The 21,010-nt window shown below is 32.8% G+C and overlaps 1 protein-coding gene and 1 long non-coding RNA gene across 5 annotated transcripts in view; both read left to right on the forward strand.

The window, feature by feature from the left end:
- Nucleotides 1–17,123, forward strand: part of LOC144836864 (serine/threonine-protein kinase N2-like) — a 44,584-nt gene extending 27,461 nt beyond the window's left edge. For 2 of the 4 annotated variants that reach the window (XM_078691764.1, XM_078691766.1), the window contains 12 exons: nt 1,544–1,653; nt 2,323–2,466; nt 2,984–3,334; nt 5,261–5,463; nt 5,882–6,037; nt 8,911–9,087; nt 9,936–9,998; nt 10,446–10,665; nt 12,299–12,406; nt 12,586–12,666; nt 12,820–12,879; nt 13,606–17,123. In XM_078691764.1, coding sequence (XP_078547890.1) covers nt 1,544–1,653; nt 2,323–2,466; nt 2,984–3,334; nt 5,261–5,463; nt 5,882–6,037; nt 8,911–9,087; nt 9,936–9,998; nt 10,446–10,665; nt 12,299–12,406; nt 12,586–12,666; nt 12,820–12,879; nt 13,606–13,749 — 1,817 coding nt within the window. In that variant the 3' untranslated portion in view covers nt 13,750–17,123. The remainder of the gene's footprint in view (nt 1–1,543; nt 1,654–2,322; nt 2,467–2,983; nt 3,335–5,260; nt 5,464–5,881; nt 6,038–8,910; nt 9,088–9,935; nt 9,999–10,445; nt 10,666–12,298; nt 12,407–12,585; nt 12,667–12,819; nt 12,880–13,605) is intronic. The other 2 variants (XM_078691767.1, XM_078691765.1) reach the window with 2 other exon arrangements.
- Nucleotides 17,124–17,158: 35 nt separating this feature from the next.
- LOC144836952 (uncharacterized) lies at nt 17,159–18,581 on the forward strand. Its single transcript, XR_013611420.1, has 2 exons — nt 17,159–17,245; nt 17,594–18,581. It is a non-coding gene; the product is annotated as an uncharacterized LOC144836952 (long non-coding RNA).
- Nucleotides 18,582–21,010: the final 2,429 nt, after the last annotated feature.

Here is a 21,010-nt window from a genome sequence, read left to right on the forward strand (position 1 = left end):
AACAAATGGAAGACTATAACAACTTTACTATACAACGTCAGGCTAGGTATATAGCTAGCGTACGATGTTCGTACGTTACAGATGTTTACCAGCTAGGCCTACAAAACTTAGCCTAGCTAGGCTAGGCCTAAAGACCATCCACGAGAGGTCATTCGCCGCGAGCTACTTAGGTAGTGCATTGTTTCTAACTTTTTATCATAATTTACCATAAAACGTACATTTAAGACAAGGAATGACCTGGTTTAATGTTTTTAAAGTAATATATATGTATTATTTTTACAAAACGTCATAAATTGTAGGGAAGGTGTCTTTAATAAAAACAATTAACATTAGAAAAAGTGGGCATTTGTTTATTGCTGATTTCCTAGTATTTAGACATTTTTGCAGTTTGCTGATTCTATTTAACTGTTATAAAAAAAATTGGAAGGCTCAGCTTAAAACAAATTTCATAATAATTACAATTGTAATAGCTTATTATTGTTCCCCAAAAACAATCGAAATTTAACTAAAAAACAAGATACATACAATATTTTTTAGCCTATTATACCTTTAAAATTATTAATGTACTTTAATAATAATTTACTGTTTTTTTTATAATTTTGATGTGAAAAAAGTTAAGTCAAAACAATTTTTACTAACATTATTATTATGGTATTGTGGCATTATGATGTTTTTAGGTTTTTTGTACTATACAGTAGCATAATTTTTTTTAAACACAGTATAAAGTATATTATGGAATAGCTCTAGTTAAAACAACTGGTCAATTAATTTCCCAACCACATAACACTTAATACATCATCAGCCTGATTTATTCTTACATCTTCTGTGATACAATAGTTCATGTAACTGGTTACTGACCTCAAATTATCTGTACTATTCCACTCATAAACATTCATTATTTGTATACTTCTATTAAGTTTATTGCACATTAAAAATATGGCCAAATTGCATGTAACATTGCGAAAAAATGAATATAAAGTACAATATAAAAAAATAGATATATATATATATATGTATTTAGTATCCAATGTGAAGACAGTACTGTTTCGATCTTATTAGATCTCGTTAGTGCAGTTCAGGTTTCGAAATGAAACCGCAGAACTGGCACAATATATATAGGCTGAGCCAGTTATGCGGAATATGGTACACTGATTAACAGTAAACTCAATGGTTACAAAAAATCGACATAGGTACTGACAGATGCAGCTCTGATGAGGGCTATTGGAGAGAAAACCAGCAAGTAACCCACTCAAATACCACAATCTAAATAGAAGCCTCTATACTATACCATGACTTAATACGCCGTGACATTCTTGTTGTTGTTTGTTGATTGAGATGAGTAGGAGTTACCTGATACTATATTCACATTGCCCCTGTGTTGGATAAAAAGTTAACACCTGTGTGCTGGTTATAGACACAATACAACCATTGGGAAACAAACATAGAAATGTTAAAGACTATAATATAAATCCACCAGCACTCTGATCTTTAATAATAAAATATTTAAAACTAATTTAATTTGATAATTATTTTTTGATTACAGATGAATTAAATTGTGTATTAAAACTAGACAGTGTACAAGTCGGGCAGACATCATTCAAACCATTTGGAAATCAATGCTGGGATATGAGGTTTCTATTGGATTTAGAAAAAGTGAGCATTTTGTATTATTTTCAATATCAGTCATAAAAGTCCAACATTTCTCTTAGTGGTCATTATTTTCATAATACCTTTTGTTGTACAGTTACAAATAACAATTTAGCTTGTGAAAAATGACCTCTAATTTATTGGCAGCAGAAATGAGACCAATTTATAACAACAAAAATAATTTTTATTTGATTGATCATTGTTGACATTATTGTTAAACAGCGTACGTTTACTGTTTGAACGTATAATAGTTAGACCACTTAGTATTTGAATAAATGTAAAGTTATAGTATTCTTTAACATGCACTATATGTAAACGGGACCAACGGCTTTAAGTCCCATCCGAAGGAACAGACAAAGCATCTTGCCTAAGGATGCAATCAGTATGCATGCTAGTCCGATAATATCATTACACCATAACTCTCCGGCATATACTGCACCCAACGCAATATTTCAGACAGTATCCCAGAACACAACCGCAATTTTTCTTAACTTCGGTGATCTCACAGGTACCGGTGTTTTAATGCAGAATTATCGTATATAAAAAATAATGTTTATCATAATTTTGAATTGTGTATAATCAGAAATAAGCTATGTTAAAAAGGAAAAAACAGCAGTAGTCTATATAAATCTATTTTTATAATTTTAAATATTAAATTGTGTTTTTTTTATTTAGGCTAGGGAACTTGAGATTTTAATTTACTGGAAAGATTGGCGGCAGCTATGTGCCTTAAAATTCTTACGCCTGGAGGACTTCTTGGACAACCAAAGACATGGCATGTGCCTACAATTAGAGCCACAAGGAATGCTCTTTACAGAGGTATGTGTACAAAATTAAAGTGAAGTGAATTAAGTGAGTTCAATACAATTCACAAATAGATAAAATATTAAGTTGCAATTGTTCGAGTCTATCCACAGAGTAACAGCTGGATTAATTTGTGTATCCAACTTTTGCAGAAAAACTGACATTTACATTTTAGTACAACTGGTAAACTGTGACTGGAAAAAATAATATCAATCATTGTAATAGTATCATAACATAACCATCCACACCCCCAGCCCCCTATACTAACAAAGATACTGTATCACCCCATTGCGGTTTTCAAATATAGTTTAAAACCTTCCCATTACAATTCCGTTCATTTTGATATTTGTGTATGGATGCAATAGCATAAAAAGCAAGGTATTTAGACACCATTTTAGCATTATATCATTGGATCCAAGATTGCGGGTAATTTTCAAATGAAATATGAATATATACCCCATTTGTATGGATGGTTCTTTACCAGACATTTATATACAAAAAACTCTCTATATTATAAATTATGTTTTGCCAGGTAACATTCCACAATCCGTCTATAGAAAGGAAGACAAAGTTAACAAGACAAAAACGACTCTTCAAGCACAAAGGCAAGAACTTTTTAAGACCAGGCCAGATGAATATCAATGTAGCAGCATGGAGTCGACTCATGAAACGAGCTGTTCCGGCCACTGCTGGATGTACCTCCCCAACTACATTTAGCCCAACTGATGACCCACATACCGGGATGGCCTTTACAAACAAAGACAAGCCTTTAATTAAGAAGTTAAGCTTTGATGGTGAAGTAGAACAAGGAAAGGAGGCAGTAGCTAGTCCTGGCTCACCAATTCCTATTGTAAATAAATTGCGCAAATCTGCTGATGTTGAGGTAATAATACTGTTGTTTTTAATGCGACTGCAAAAAAAAATAAAAAAAATAGAGTATAGCTTTTTTTCCCTAAAAATAGAGGCAAAAGAAATGTTTTTTTGTTTTGTACTCAATAGGATTTTAATTTTGAAAAGAAAAAACTCATATTAAGTGATGTCTATTATCTTATAATTATATTTAGGTGCTTTAAAGGATGAACATTGGCATGTTTATGAATTTTGCAGTGCATCAATTAACATCTATTTTTCTAATTGTGGTTAATACCCTCTGTGAACTTAAAGACAATATGGAACTGAGGATTGTGAGCATTTTTAACAGATAACAAAGGGAAATTCCTTGTTGAAGTTTACTACTTTTTTTTATTCCACATGCATGTAAAATTAAGAAAACATTGCAATTAACTTAAAGTGCATGTATTTTAAAAAAATATTTAATGAAATATATTAGTTTAGATTAGCCTAAAATAAGATATTTTTTAAATAGGTTTTTTTGTAATCTTTTGTTATCTTTGACAGGATCTTTGATCTTTTAAATCTTTATTTTTCCCCATGCATTTTAATTTTCTGGCATCTCAAGAAGATCCTTATTTCACCATTATAAATTTATGTTATTTTCCATTTATGAATTCTCTCAGTCTTGTATAGAAATTAATACTGTACACTATTATGGATAAGGAAAAGGTTTCTGATGGAATTGTATCATATTTGACAACAGTACACATTTTCCAATATTCATTTTTTCTTTAATGTCATTTGAAGATTCATTTTTTCATGGTAATAGTTTTATCTTTGCTTAAAAGATATTTTTATTCACATCCTGTAAAATATCCACTCTTACAACCACCTAAATTCCTAAATGTTACCTTTTGCAGTTGATGTGAAATCTAAAATGGCACAATTTCATTTAACATTATTGTCTATTATTTATTGTCTATATTGTTTATTTTTAAATTGTGAAAACAAATTCTTGAAAGTTTAAAACACAAAAATACCTTTTAAAAAGTTTAGAGGTACAGTATTTGGAATACTAAAGTAAAATAAATGCTATACATTTTTAAAATGTTGGTTAGTTGGAGCAGGAGTCGGCCATTTTTAAATTGGATAATGCTTTCTAAAGAATAGAAAAGCCATGTCATTTATGTCATCTTCTTTGAGTTGTGTTGATGAGCATCAGCCCAAAATATGCAGATTTGTTTCTAAAATATGCAAGTCTTTCCAAAATTTGTTAATTTCAGAGCATTATTAATTATTGACGATGTCACTATAGTAGTAGGGTATTATACTGAACTGGTTGAGTCAGTAATCTTGCCTATACCATAATATTAACATACATTTAACGGTCTAAATAAACTCTCAAAAACAAATAATCAAAACTATATAAAACAAATTTTAAAAATAGTATTTTTTAACACTACAGACTCATACATTTTGAATTAGTTTAGCACACTCAAATTGATATATTTTGGGAACAAATCTGTGTACAATTTTTGACTGATGTTCACCAACGTAATGTCTTCTTTCAGCATTCAACTTTTCTCAGAATCTCATCCATCAAGTTCACCTGCGTGCAAGTTACTCAATTTCATTTTATGTGTCTTATGAAAAGAAAAAATTGGAATCAATTTGTTGAATTTATGTTTAAAACATATTGCATGATTTTTGTTTATGTTAATAGTTTTAAGATAGAAAAGCAGTATAATTAATACCGGCAACATTTTGATTGACAAAAGGACACTTTCAGTTTTACTTGTGCCTTGTATTTCTTGGCAAACATGATGTTGTGCTTGTTATTTAAATTAAATGCATGTTTGCTTGGAAAAGATTGCAAGTGTAATAGCAATAACAGAATTGAAGTCGATGAACAGTCGATGTGTAATATCAGATAAAAACATATTCAATGAAAATGATTCCAAAATTTTCTTCTCAGTATCCGGAGTATAACTCTATCCTGAGCTCTCCCATTTCCGACTCATTTCTGCAGGATGCACTCAAAGCTTTTGACTTCCTTCAGGATTCAAGTACGGAGATCATTGTTCCGCCTCCAGAATCAAAAGAGCGCACGAAACATATGATGACATCAACTCCAGCTAGACCACAGCCTATTCCAAAACAAGCTGGCACGTTAGAATGGTATGTTGATGTTACCCCAGGATCATTTTTGTGAATTCTGACCCCCATTACTAGTGAAGTCAACCATTTAAAAAAATTAATCAATATTAAAATCCCCCAAAAAAAGGAACAATTTTGGAAGAAAAATAGATTATTTACAACTGTGTGTGACCTTTCATTACATTTTGTATTAAATCAGATATCCAACTGCAAAGATAATTATTTACATTTCTTTATTCATTATGTTAAGTTATTCATGTTGTTGTATCTTGCATTTATAATAATAATAATATAGTAATAATAATAATAATAATAATTTATTTGGAAGCTACACTTTTGAAACAGAGGCACACTTCTTGAATGAAGGTGCATCCATCCATATTCTAGTTTGTTTCCAAACTGTATCTTTTCAAACATATTCTTGTTTTGTATTCCTTAGTTCTTCTATCATGTTGACAAATTTCCGCTGTATAAGTGTGTTGGGTCGTGGTCACTTTGGGAAAGTATTGTTGGCTGAGTACAAGAACACAGGGGAGATGTTTGCTATCAAAGCTTTAAAAAAAGGAGATATTATTGCTAGAGATGAAGTTGAAAGGTCTGTATGTTTATACTTCAATCAAAGTTACTAACTTGTTGCCATTACTTTTCAAAAACATTTATATTCAGTAGACTACAATAGCAGGGTGTCCTGTACATGCTTGTCAGTACTGATCAGAACTCAATGTATGCAGTGGCAGATCTAGGGGGTGAATAGGGTGGCTAGCCACCCACCTTAATTCTAAAAAATATAAGAAAAAATGTTGCAACCTACCCGTGACCATCGCTAGACGTGGATTCGACGCACCTGACTCTTTTAATTAAGAAGAGTAGGCCTAGAGCTAGGGTTAGCATTATAGTTGTGTAAATAGGCCTACATAGTGAAAGAGCTAAGAGTTTAATTACTGGAAAAATTTCATTTAGCTTCGATTTTGTATAGATGACAAATTTTGTTTTTGTAAAAGCTACCAATTAACGGAGTACTTACTCGGACGTTTCGATCTCTATCAGAGATCATTCTCAACTGACTGCGGAGTGTTAATGCAGCTTGGTCATGCTTGACATCATCTGTTGATAACGTAACACCAGTAGAAGAGGCCCTCAAAGTTGTCGAAAATCGCCTAACAACAGATCCGACACTTCCGGATAGAACTAAACTACACGTGACAGACATAATGGAGCTCCTCGGTTTAATTGTGAACAAAACCTATTTCTCGTTCAATGGTAACATTTATAGGCAAATACAAGGCATTGCTATGGGAAGCCCAATAAGTCGTATATTGGCGAACTTGTATCTAGAGTGGCTCGAACATCAAGCCATAAACATGGCACCCACTAACATCAAGCCTGTGTATTGGAAACGATACGTTGACGATGTATTAGCTATCATCCCCACAGGTACAGTAAATACATTTAACACACATCGATATAACGGACATCATCAAATTCACCACAGAATCCATGACAAACAACACAATACCTTTCCTAGACATGCTCATCACACTCAATGACAACGGAACAGTCACCACCTCAGTCTATCGGAAGCCCACCCACACAGACCAATATTTACATTTCAACTCACATCATCCACTCGAACACAAACTGGGGCTTATAAACACGCTTGTGGACAGAGCTGAGAAGGTAGTGGGAGATATGGATTTGAGGAAAGTTGAGATGGATAACATCAAGAAAGCGTTACACAACTGCCAGTATCCAGAGTGGTCCTTCCAGAGAGTTTTGGAAAACCGAAAAAGAAAAAAGAACAAAGGACACGAACCACAGAAGGAAAAGATCAAGATGAGAGGTAGCATAGGAATCCCCTATGTAAAAGGAATGGCAGAAAGAATACGATGCACTCTCTCCTATCACAATGTCGGAACCTATTTCCTACCACAAAATAAAATCAAGAATAGCCTCGTCCACCCAAAAGATAAAATCGAGAAGATGGATACATGTGGAGTAATCTAAGTCACCTGCCGCAACTTTCCACAAGTTTACATTGGGGAAACAGGGAGGGCAATGTTACAAACACGAATTAATGATCACAAAAAAGATGTTACAACAAACACGGGGGGGAGTAATGACTAGGGCTTCCAGAACATCCACATCATCGATCATACACAAATCTGCCATTACAGAACATGTCATAAAACACAATCATGTACCGAACTGGGAGGCTACCATCTTAACCAAAGAGCCTAAACTCAAAGACAGACAGATTAGAGAATCATTACATATAAGGAGAAATAAGGAGAAGACCATGAACCGGGACACTGGAGCCCACGAACTCTCGCATTTGTACAATGATTTGATAGACACATCACCTGGCCGAGCCCCGCACAACCTCCAACCTACAACCGGAGGCGTACGACGTCATCAACAACGTCAAGCATGACCAAGCTGCATTAACACTCCGCAGTCAGTTGAGAATGATCGCTGATAGAGATCGAAACGTCCGAGTAAGTACTCCGTTAATTGGTAGCTTTTACAACAACGAAATTTGTCATCTAGTTTAATTACTATTTATGAATTCAAGAGTTTAAAAAGAAAACGTGATTTAAAATCTTCGGAAAATACCCTACTAACTAATACTCCTACTACCAGGATCACGTTGTCTAGCTCTCTCCTCGTGTGAATGCTGACGTCATCATTTTCTATTTCAGTTAATTACCGTCCTGGTCCGTGTGTGGAGTGTAATATCGTGAACTTTTTTCTCGCGTATGAAGGTTTTTTATATAATAATGGTATGCAGTATAAATGATAAAAATAAACGAGAAACATAGTGTTCTTTTATTATTTCATGAGCATAAAAAAAACATGAAATGTCTTGTATGTATACTACAGAAAAAAAGCGTAGCGTATTTTGCGTTTTATTAATTTGTGTTATAGACACGGCGATTACTGCAATCATTGTATACTAAATTACATTGAGTTATTCACCCGGCTGTAGGGTATTTATCTGAGGTTAACAGACCAGCAAAACACAGTACACATGTACTATCGAGGCATTTTCGGAGTACCGCATTACCAAATGTTCATTTCGTTTGAAGTGTTTGTTATTAGTTCGTCGAAAAAGATCCGTACAGTATTTAGGAAGGATTTATTTAAATTTACATTATGTAACATTTGTTATTAAATGTGATGGAAACAGTTGCTCTAGCCTATATTAAACAGTATGTAAGCATCTTTTTTTTCAAAAATTTTCTGAGGCTCAAAAGGGGGAGCTAAATTTAATGTTAGGGCATATTAAAAGCAGTCACATGTGACATTTAGGTTATATTTTCTATGATACTTGCAGATACAGTTGGGAATCTTTTAACATAAAATGAACTTTATTTCAAATCGTAGTGACAAGTTCAAAATTCATGGTAAATAATTATATATTTTTGTATTGGTATTTATGAAAATATAGTTGATCAATTTTCATTTTAGCTTACTGTGTGAGAAGCGAATCTTTGAGACAGCCAATTCCATGAGGCATCCATTTCTTGTCAATCTGTTTGCCTGTTTCCAGACCGAGCAACATGTATGTTTTGTGATGGAGTATGCTTGCGGTGGTGATCTCATGATGCACATACATACGGATGTATTCTCAGAACCACGTACTGTGTAAGTTTGCTCAATAGTAGCTTTAGTTTTGTGTGCTTGCCTTACAATCCCAAAGTAAAGGGTTATATATTGGTTATCATTTATTTCCATGAAATATCTAAACAGAATATAATATATAAATATAAGTGCCATAGCAACCAAAAAGTTGAATTGGGGCACTTATTTACAATTGTTAAAAGATATAAATATAAAAAAAAATTCAATCCTGACCAAGTGGCAGGGTCATAGTCATTGCTGTTTCTACTTCACTCTGTAATCTAAGCCAACAATGCGACTTGGTGTATACCTATAATAAGCATGATATTGTTATCCAACCTGTAATTGGTGAGTTACTTGCTTTTGTTTGTGTATCAATATCAGAAGCCTGTATTTGATATACAAATTTCCCACTGCATCCACCCATACACTGAAGATATCAAAAAGATCAGAATTGTACTTGGATCCAATGTATCAGTCAAAATTGCATCTAAATTCCCAACTTTTTCTCACTTGACTGTCTGTATGTTACAAATTATTTCTATTGTACACATGGAGTATGACAAAATGAAAACAATTGTACTGGGATTGTTTGGTTGCAGCGGTTGAGGTAATGAGGATGATTGGAATTGTTGCTTTGCTAGTGAATGAATAAATAACAATGATAAGCAGTTGTGTTGTTATTGATACAATAGGTGAAAATAAATAAGTAGTTGATGGGTTTAAACATGTTTTCTAACAGTAACACTGATAGAATGATAGTAATTTGCCTCGATCCTGTACTGTATTTTTTGTGGGCGTTTGGAAAATAAAACCAAATGATTTATTGATTATTACTGTTTGTTTTTATTATTATTGTTTTTCTATTTCAGTTTCTATTCAGCTTGTGTTGTACTTGGCTTACAATTTTTACATGAAAACAAAATAGTATACAGGTATGTTTAATCAGAAAAGTTTTTTGCAGAAGTCAATAACCTTGTTTCTCAATCACCAATGTTGATATCTTACTTGGTTGTCTTTACTTTTCCTATGTTTGTTTCTCTACGTTAAGCCTGTTTTTCATTTGCCAAATTTTCATCAAGTGAATATAGAACAAGTTTGTGATTCCGTTTTATTCGTCACTACAAGAAAGAATAGCTTTTATTTTGATTGCATGTCTGCTGAACTCCATTGTTGGAACGAAAAAATAAAGTGGAACTAGAGTTTTTGGCAGAATGTATTTTTGCAGAAAGGATTCTTTTTGATTCATGCAAATAAATTAAGAAAAGCTGTATGTGACTGCTGGGGATTATTTTCATGCACAAATTCACTGATGTATTCACTAATTTAAACACATTTTATACATGATTATTTTCCTCTCACTTATTTTGTTTCATTTGCAGGGATTTAAAGTTGGATAATTTACTGTTAGACTCTGAAGGTTTCTTGAAGATAGCTGATTTTGGACTTTGTAAAGAAGACATGGGTTATGGCGATAGAACCAGCACTTTCTGTGGCACCCCAGAATTTTTAGCCCCTGAGGTTTTAACAGAAACATCATATACTAGAGCTGTAGATTGGTGGGGCCTTGGAGTTCTTATTTATGAAATGCTTGTAGGAGAAGTATGTATTGCATTTCACTATCATTTTACATTACAAATGATAGATGTAGTTAAGTTTACATTGAATGTTTCTGAGTTGGAAGTTGGACTGTTCTACAACAAATGAAAATATTCTCCCCATTCAACAAATACAAAACATTAATTATATTTGTTTATTACACACTTACTGTTCTATAGTAAAAGTTATTTAATTATTATTCATTCATTATTGGAAAATTACTTCCATTTATTGTCATTTGCATATAAAATATACATAGAAATTATGTTTGCTCTGAGATATACAAAAACAGACTTGATTTGAACTCGTCACTGTAATGAGTTTGGGTTATCCGCGCAACACAACATGCACATGCGTTAAAATATGAACACTGAAAATTATTATGCCATCCTATAACCTGAAGTAAATATGTCTACAGTAATGAATTGTACCTGTACAGTATTTACAGAATACACTGTATATGAAAAATGAGACCCATCTTTTAGTCCATTTTTTAACACGATGACATCATCAAAATAATGCATGAAGATAGAAATTAAAGATTGTCTAAGCCAGATCATATTAAACTCTGAAGATAATTGTACATGAAGAAAAGAAATGCGCGCTTAAACACTGAATTTTTACGAAAGAGATGAAAATCAGACTATTTGAATTGTTACGGGCACAGAGATAGCATATAAGAATAACAGACGGCCAGACAACAACTACGATATATTATTCCAGAAAACCCATTTATTGGCGTTAATACTAACACATACACATCGCGAACAGAGCGAACAATAGCATGCTGTTTCTTAAATACAGAGTTGTTACGTCATCGCAGGACCATGCAATATGTTAATTATAGCCATGCGTCACAGAATTCAACTGGCCATATGATGACATCATGACATCCGATAGACAACATTTTTATATGATTTCATATCTACAATTCAACAGCTTCCATAACAATTACAACATGTCAGTCACTTTGCATTCCGAGGAGCTACAGATTGAAATATACTGTATTGATTGAACATGCGTACCACGTAATTTGTTGCGTAGCACACTATTTTTATCAAATCAAAAATTGCTCCATTAAGTATACTTTTGTAAAGTTTTATTGAAAAATATTTTGGGGTTCAGAATTTATGATCATTTCATAAAATCGTGAGTAACTTAAGCTGCGCAACTCTGACGTTTCCTGCACATCTACAGTTACAGGTCAATTTTCTGACAAAGTTATACAATTTTATGTAGACAAGAATTAGAGATACAGCTGCAACACAAATCGTGGAAAGAAAGAAGAATAAGATAGAAGAAAAAAAAAGATCCTGACAATCAGTGCGGATAACCGATAAATGAAAAACTAACAAAAACTATTACAAAGTGTCACATGACGCTCGTACGGTATACTGACAAGCATTCAGTGCCCGAATGGCAGCTGGATTAAAGCTGTTTCGAAACGGGGCTAATTCCAAATGACGTGATGCATAATTGATCACATTACAAGAATAGTGTGTTGTAATACTGTATGTTGTACTTTATGTTGAATTAAATTTTACAATGTGTATATTTTGTTAAATTTCACATACTTGTTTTAATAAATAAAAAAAAAATAATACTAATAATACATGTTTTAATTTGATCATTTTAGTCTCCGTTCCCTGGTGATGATGAAGAGGAAGTCTTTGACAGTATAGTGAATGATGAAGTTCGCTATCCTAGGTTTTTGTCATCTGAGGCTATGGCTATTATGAAAAGGGTAAGTTACAGTTTTCACAAACAGACCCACAGACAAAGGTCAAAATATTTGGCTAAAATTGATTGTGCTGAAGTTCAACTTCTCCCATCGACAAAAATAAACTAATAATTGAATTTCCATTGTCTTGAATATTTGTCTGATTACTGTTATGATAAACATTATTTTTCATTTATTTACAGCTACTAAGGCGCAATCCAGAAAGGCGTCTAGGGGCTGGGCCACGAGATGCTGAAGATATAAAAAAGCAAATGTTTTTTAGGGTAAGTCTATCAAAATAACCATTAGCTGTAGAGTTATGTATGCAGAGGCAGATATTTTTGAGTCTCAACTAGCTAAATATGCCTCAAGGTCATTATGTCAAGAGCAGAACTATTGTTTTTGTATAAATCTGAAATTTGTGGGTTTTTTTTCAGAATATGAAATGGGAAGACTTGTACTACAGGCGTTTAGTACCACCATTTGTTCCTACTGTTGTAAGTTACTTTGTTTGATTTTCAAAGATTGAATAACAGATTTGACTTTTTTAGTTTAAAGATGTATGTCCCCCAAAAACATAAAAAATGAAGATTAATAAAATCAGACTTTGAATAGCACACTTTGTAGTTTTAATTAAATTACAGTTTTTTCAGATAAACAATTTTCTTTCCTGATCCAAATTTTGGTCACATTAAAACATGGTGACATTAAAATATTCAACATAAAAAATGTAAACAATTATTTTTTCAGGGGGACAATATATCTTTAATTTAAATTAATAAATATATTTAATTCATATCTTGTACAAAATGTCAATAAAGAAACTGTAGGATGATGAGGTTATGTACTGACATGTGACACTTGTGTCATCTGAACGTTGCAAGAATATATATTGTTGTTTAAATAAAATTAGTATTTTTTAATTTCTTATGCATCCAACACCGAATAAATCGCCAGGATGGATAAACTATTTTTATAATTTAACGTGCTTATAAACTAATTCTCATTTGAGGCTTAGGGAGTGAAGTTGAATGAGTTGTGTGTTACTACCCTGGCACTAGGTCAGGATTGAACCCTGGACATTGTGATTGGAAGGCAAGCACATTATTAATCACCAAGCTACATCTTCTCTTATTTCCATTTGTTCAAAGCCTGTCTGTCCTACTTGCCCCGTAAACATTCAATATTTTATATACTAATGTCCAATTCAATCATTTTTAAAGCGTTCATCTGAGGATGTTAGTAACTTTGATGAAGAATTTACGTCAGAGATTCCAGTGCTTACACCACCAAAAGATGCTAGACCAGTCAGCGATGAGGAGCAAGATATCTTTAAAGATTTCAATTACATGGCAGACTGGTGCTAATACATACCAGCAACTAATATACAGTCAGTACATAATATTAAACAAACGGCATTATTATGTTTTAAATAACACAATGCCACAATAATTGACATTGTCATGAACTTAGATGCTATAGCACGTTTATAATGTTTGAGAGGCAGTAACATGGTACCAACCATCTAGAGGTAGACATTTCCAAAGCTGTATATAGACAGCTAGGTCAACGTTGTTAATTATTATGAGTATGTGCAACCAACAATTGATAGATTTCCCAGGCAAAATTCTTGGTTATTCTGTACATAATGAATGAAATAATCTTGCATAAATAAAGATAACTTACACACATACAGCGTACATAATTTATTTTGCAAACAATTACAAAAATATAAAATACTGCTGTAAATGAATATACTGTTAGGTTAGAAGAAAGCATATGTTCTAGTTGAAGAAATGTTGTAAAATCCACAAACTTTTTGTAATTGTGCTCTAGAGAGGCAAACTACCTTATCAACCAATTTTGACATCACTACCTCCAATGGATACATTTTTAATTTTCATTATCAGTAAATTGTGATTTCACTCCTTTATGTACACTGTATGTCAATAGGAATTTTATGGTTGAAAAAATCTTCCAAAAAGATCCCCTCTTTGCTTAAAAATAAAATGGCATGCAATTAACACTCCAGTAAACGAATGAAGCAATTCTGATAAGATGGAATTGTATTTAATAATTATAGAAATTATAGTCCATTAAAATCAAATCTAACATTTTACTAATAATACAAATATTAATAATAAACAAATAATAAGTTTGCATCATCTAGTGGCCTTGCAAATCCATTATCTTGCGAAATATGTTTTGAGGCTATGACCGATAGAGCAATGAGTGTAATAGGTTTATATTACAGTTGAACCTCCTGTATGCGGCCACCCTTGTGGCTGGGAAAAGTGGCCGCTTACGCAAGGTGACCACCCACAGGAGGTTCTGCCGATAGAGGGCTAAAATCATGTATTATGGCTATGCACAATATTTTCCGGTGTTACGCAATGGGCCTCTAAATTCTCCAGGTAATTGTATTTTATTGTTTATGGTCAGGTGGTTTAGTATTATTTATGATGTTCAGACAAATTTTAAAAGCTTTTATTATGCATGAAAATAGTCGGTCAAAATCTGTGTAGTTTTCATCTCATCTAAAACACAAAGGAATGTTCTTCACAGAAATGTTTTTAAAACTTTTGCTTATCAATACAAATGACAAAAGTCACTACCATTTTCATTTTCTATCTGCCTTTTCTATCTGAACCCTGTTGTTTATTGTCAAAAACCCTCAAAAAATGTCCGGTGTAGGCCTACTAATATTGATCTATTTATTTACCTTTAAGTAATGGATGTAGATTTAATTAATAAATTGTCAGTATATTGCAAGGCCGGTTTAGAATTTGTTTTGTGCCTGTGGTGTTTATATATATATATACATATATAATTTGTAACGATAAAGATGAGGATATCTGTGAGAATGAGAAAAAGTCGCCCCCAACCGAGATTCAAACCCGGAACCTTCAGCTTGTTCTCATTCTCAAAGATTTCCACATCTTTATCATTTCAGATACACCTCTGAGGGGAAAAGAAATAAATAAAAGTAAAAAAAAACCATTTAAACAAAATCGATAACATGAGAAACAATCATCCAAAGGCTGAAACAGTCTCACATACCCAATTACAACATTTAAAATATTGGCAATAGTCACAGTGATCTTTTGAAATTCTCAAATTTACCAAAGGATGAGATTGCTAATTGTACATTATGGCTGTGCATAGTATAGTATGTAAGTATGGCAATACTGATGTGCACCAAATACAATAGTGACATGATAATAATAGTATAGTATACTTGAAATCTGGAGTAATGTTATGTACATCCGTTATGGCATTGGTGCCTATGTTTGCTAAAGTGAAATCGCAACATTTGTAAATTAATAAAAATAATAATGTCCAAATTAATCATGACTATTTAATTATTTCTTATTAAAACAGGCAACATTGTAGATATTGTAATTGTATGATTTTTAATTTAGTTGATCAGTTTAGTTTAATTATATGCCCTTTTGAAAAGGTGGAAGTGAATTGTTTTCCATCACTTAAACATTCCAAAAAAAACCTGGTGTTTAAATACAATGTATAGATTACTAAATAATGACATTAGACATATTCGTCGATCTACTTCCACTAGCCCGGGAGCTAGATCTGCTGATTATCTGCTCAAACCAAAATATGCCTATTCTTTGTATGAATTTTGGAGCTGAAAATGTTGTTCTTATGATTTAGCATACAATTTGGCAATAGGGGCAGGAAGATATTTTCAATGTACTTTATTACCTGGAATATAATAATTTAATCAAATTTAGTTGCCAACAAAACCCTGCATGTTCAACTTTGAATTGACATAATTATTCTTTTTGTGAAATTTTATTTGCAATGATTTAATTTAACAACAGGTTAATTAAGTATATACAGTATATAATTTACAGGCATAGAGAATCTAAACCTCAATAACCTTTTACTATGATTTTATGTTAAAATTGCTACGGTTGGAAATTGTATTTTTGTGTGAAAAACAATAAATTCCATTTTAAAACATTTTTCTAATTTTAAAAATTAAAAAATGTGCAAGTTAGTGTGAGCATTTGTTACATATATATCAAATGTTTCAATATTATTAAATTAAGTTTTTTTTTTTTTAAGACGCCTACTGTACTACTCAATCAAATGGTATTGACAATTAGGAGTTGTGTAGTCTAAAGCCTGTTTTCCTGTTGACGTAACATTACGTGTTGAGAAAATACAAGAATTGTCAGTGCGTACCTATTTTTTCACAAACTGCATTGACGTATTTTGGGAATCATTTGATTGGTCATATTTAATGATGGTAACATTGAAGTTGAACCCGGTTCAACTTTTTACCCCTTTTTCCTGTAAAATTGTTCAATTCGGTCAATTCAATGCAACTCGCTGTAACGTTACGTTGACAGGAAAACAGACTTAATGTGTTGTGTTTCATTAACCCACTTGTATTCAAAATATATAATTAGCATATTTATAATGTGTCCAGTATGCTGGTAATACAACCGTCTGCAGTATAAAAATAGATAACTGTTATAGTTTGGAGCATACACAACTTAATGTTTTATTGGTTGCCCCTGACATTTGGAAACTGAAAATTGTATTTTAAGAAAATTGATTGAGAAAAGCTAGTATTTTGTTTATACACTTTATTTATGCTACTCTTTAAAGTTATTTCAGTACAGAATGAGCTAAAATCAACTGGGTAGACAAGTTAATGATTAAAAATGCCTGTTGTGTGACCATATACAGACTTAGTTAATCAAAATGTGTGTATCACCAGGGAAGAGTTAATTTAACTCTTCCCTGGTGTATCACTCAATGAAATAATAGTGTATGTTCAATTTGGTTGCTATTATCTAGCAGTCAAATACTGACTAATTCTACATTAAAGATGTATTGTCCCCCAAAAACATGAAAAAATAAAGATTAATAAAATCAGATTTTGAATAGGCAATTTCACAGTTTTAATAAAGTTATTCACTTCTGTAGAAAAAAAATCATCCAAAATAATTATTTCACTTATAAAAAGACAAAAGAAATGGCTAATTTCAACCAAAAACCATTGTCTTCCAGACAATTTAGGTATATTTTGCTTTAAATTACATTATTTTGGTGGAAAATGTTTTTTTTTTGTTCAAGTTTTTGGTCATAGTGAATAACTATTGTGTGATAATAAAATGACATATTAAAAAAAAATAAATTTTTTATTATTTTTTAGGGGGACAATATATCTTTAAGCAGTTGTCATTATTGTTCTGTACCATAATCATTTTTCTGTACAGTTAACATACTATTAATTAATGCCTTTTACTTATGTTTATTATTTTTCCCTTTTTTGCTGCATGTTTTTGTTGCTGCAAACTATTACTACTATTATTAAAAAAATGAATCTTAGCATTTAATATATTATGAAGGTGCAATTAATTCATATTGTTGAGATTGAATATATTTGTTCTTGGTGAAGTTATATCAAACTAGCAGAGTTACTGTAAACTATATTTGATTGACAGTATCGCATATGCAGGTTAAGTAAGGCTCAGTGGTAAAAATAAGAAATAATGATAAATAATTACAAAATGTTGATTTATTAAACTTAAAATATTATCACACAATTCCCATTATTATAAGCTTACAAGAAGCAACAAAAAGAATGTGCAAGGCAATCTAATTTGACCAATCACAAGCTATGACAATCAATTGCTTGTGATTGGTCAAATGACATACTTACATTGTATTTATTGCCACCTGACTTAAACGTGGCTTAACCAGTTTATTGCTTGTTTATGTTAAGTTATAATCTGACTGGTAGTTTATAAAATAGTTTCAACTCTAGGTAAATATGGATGGAAACGAAAGTGGGTGTCAATTTAATTGGTCCAATTTGATTTATTGAGATTTTCCTAATTTCTTTGAATATGTACAGTTAAAATGGAGAATTTGTACAAAAAAATGTTACATGGTATACAATATAATTTTATAAAGTGTGTTGTATTGATATTTTTTACTAAAATTGCATTTTAAGATGGTATACCCTGTTGTGATGTGACATCTCATGTTGCCTTATTACTAACTATAATTCCAGCTTCAACAATGGGTTAACTAATTATTTAGGGTATGTGCCTTGTATAGATTTGTAATCGTTCACTAGTGCTTCACATAAATTGTGTAACTTTATGTTGAAAGCAATTTTTTTGGCATCTGATTTGAGAAATAAAGCCATTGTATAGAGTTCATGTGTCACTTGATAACCTTTATTTTATTTTTGATTCACAAAAAATTACAATGCATTGTTCAATTTAGGGCAAATAACTTATTCGAGTTTTCCCTATAATGGGTCGGTGAAGGGCATAATCCGAATTTCCCCAGTCTCCAGTTAAGCTTGAGGGCTACAATAAATACCTTTACCTTTTTATTAACCTGACAGAGGATCAAGTATGCATGACTTCGCTTAAACTTGTTGATGTACGGCAAGACATCGGCATAAGTTACTTCGAAGTTGGAAAAAGAAATAGAACATATGAGTGGTCCCGGTATAGGGCTATTGTCTTTTTATATTTTCTCAATGATTGTATTCTAGATTTTCTCGATAGTTCCCACGACGTTGACAACCAACCACTTATGTAATAAGTTCAGTCATTAACCACTAACGTATCAGGAGGATTAAGTAACAACAGCAGAAAATGAAATGAAATTTGGAATTCTAGGACTCATCACAGTTCACACACTATCGTCAACAGGTATCGTCGTAAACATCACAAACTATCGTTAACAGGCATCATCGTAATCATCGTCACACACTATCATCAACAGGTATAATCGTAAACATCTCACACACTATCGTCAACAGGTATCATCGTAAACATCGTCACACACTATCGTCAACAGGCATCATCGTAAACATTCTAACACCCTATCGTCAACAGGCATCATCGTAATCATCATTTCATTATTTATTTGGTCTATTTGTGTATATACATAGCAAAAAAACAAACTGAAATTGGGGAGACCAGCGTCAACCTAAGTGAGCTGAGCCGGTTGACCCAACCCCAAAGTCAGTTTACACATAAAAGACAAAAAGACAAAATACAGTTACAGCGAATCAAAATGAATACTTTTCTAATGAAGGCTGATGGGCTTTCTATGACTGCAGCATCAGTCAACGGTCTGGGAAGCTGGTCCCAGACACGGGGTAACCTGATTGCAATAGAATGGAAAAAAACCTGTGTCATTGTGACGGGTATTTATTAAAATACAGTCATGAACTGTGCTTCAGTCCAGAAACCTCACCAGAACCTTAAAACAAAATATAATAAGAAATTTATCTCTTTTAACGGACAAAGATGAAACTAAAAGCAAATTTAACCTCTCCTCATAGCACATCTGTCCACGATGCTGTTTGAGAGCAAGACGAGTTGCTCTCCTATGGACACCCTCAAGCTGATCTGACAAAGACTTCGTCCATGGAAACCAAGCAGGTTGCGCATACTCCAGACCAGGCAAAACAAGACTTTTGTATAAAGACAAAAATGCACTGGTCGAAGCATGTCCAGCCACACTCCAAACAAAGCCCAACATACGTTTAGCTTTGGAAACAATGACATGGACATGGTCATCCCAGGTCAGTTTTGAGTTAAAAGTAACACCAAGGTATTTAAAAGATGTCACCGGACTAATATGTGAGCCAGACAAAAGGTATTTAGACAACTGTCTGTTACGCGAACGTGTGACATGCAGGACATTCGTCTTCATAACATTGAAAGGCATGCGATTTGCTTGGCTCTACAGACCAAGTCGGTCCAGATCAGCTTGAAGGTTTAGAGAATCCTCAGGAGAGTTAATTGCATTATAAATAAGAATATCATCAGCAAAAATAGCATTTTTACATTTAAGTGAACAAATAATATCGTTAATAAAAAAGTTAAAAAGAATGGGACCGAGTACACTGCCTTGAGGTACCCCACTGGTTACCTCCACCCAGTTAGATGAAGACCCTTTAAATTGAACCTTTTGGTATTTTTTAATTAAAAATGACTTTAACCAGTACCATATATCACCAGTAATGTTAAATTGCTAGGAAAGTTTATTGAGGAGAATGTCATGAGGCATCCGGTCAAAGGCCTTCGAGATATCTAAAAAAAAAATTGCATCAATATGGAGTGGAGATCTTTTATCTAAAATAGAGCTGGTCATGGATAATAGTTGCAAGTTGCGTGGCACATGATTTATTAGGTAAAAACCCATGTTGGTTTTCGATAAACAAGCAATTGTCAGTAGCATGTTTTAGAAGTGCTTGCACCACAACACAAGCCTCTCCAGCAATTTACCCACAACAGATGTTATAGCTACCGGGCGGTAGTTGTTAAAATCGGCATTCACTCCTTTCTTAAAGATAGGGGTGACATGTGCCCTCTTCCAACCCTCTGGCACACAACCTGATGAAATTGAAATTTTAAACAACTCGTAAAGAACTGGGGCAAATGTCGGGGCACAGAGCTGGAGAAGCTTGGGAGACAAGTTGTCTGGGCCTGCAGCCTTGTTTGTTTTAAGCTTCTGCAACATGCTAGTGATTTGTGAAACAGAAAAATAAACATTAGATAAGGTTGGTAGTGGATATAAACAAGGTAAAGGAATATCTGGAATATTCCCAGGATAATTAAA

Source organism: Antedon bifida, chromosome 3 (genome assembly GCF_963402885.1).
Source record: "Antedon bifida chromosome 3, ecAntBifi1.1, whole genome shotgun sequence".
NCBI classification, from domain to species: domain Eukaryota; kingdom Metazoa; phylum Echinodermata; class Crinoidea; order Comatulida; family Antedonidae; genus Antedon; species Antedon bifida.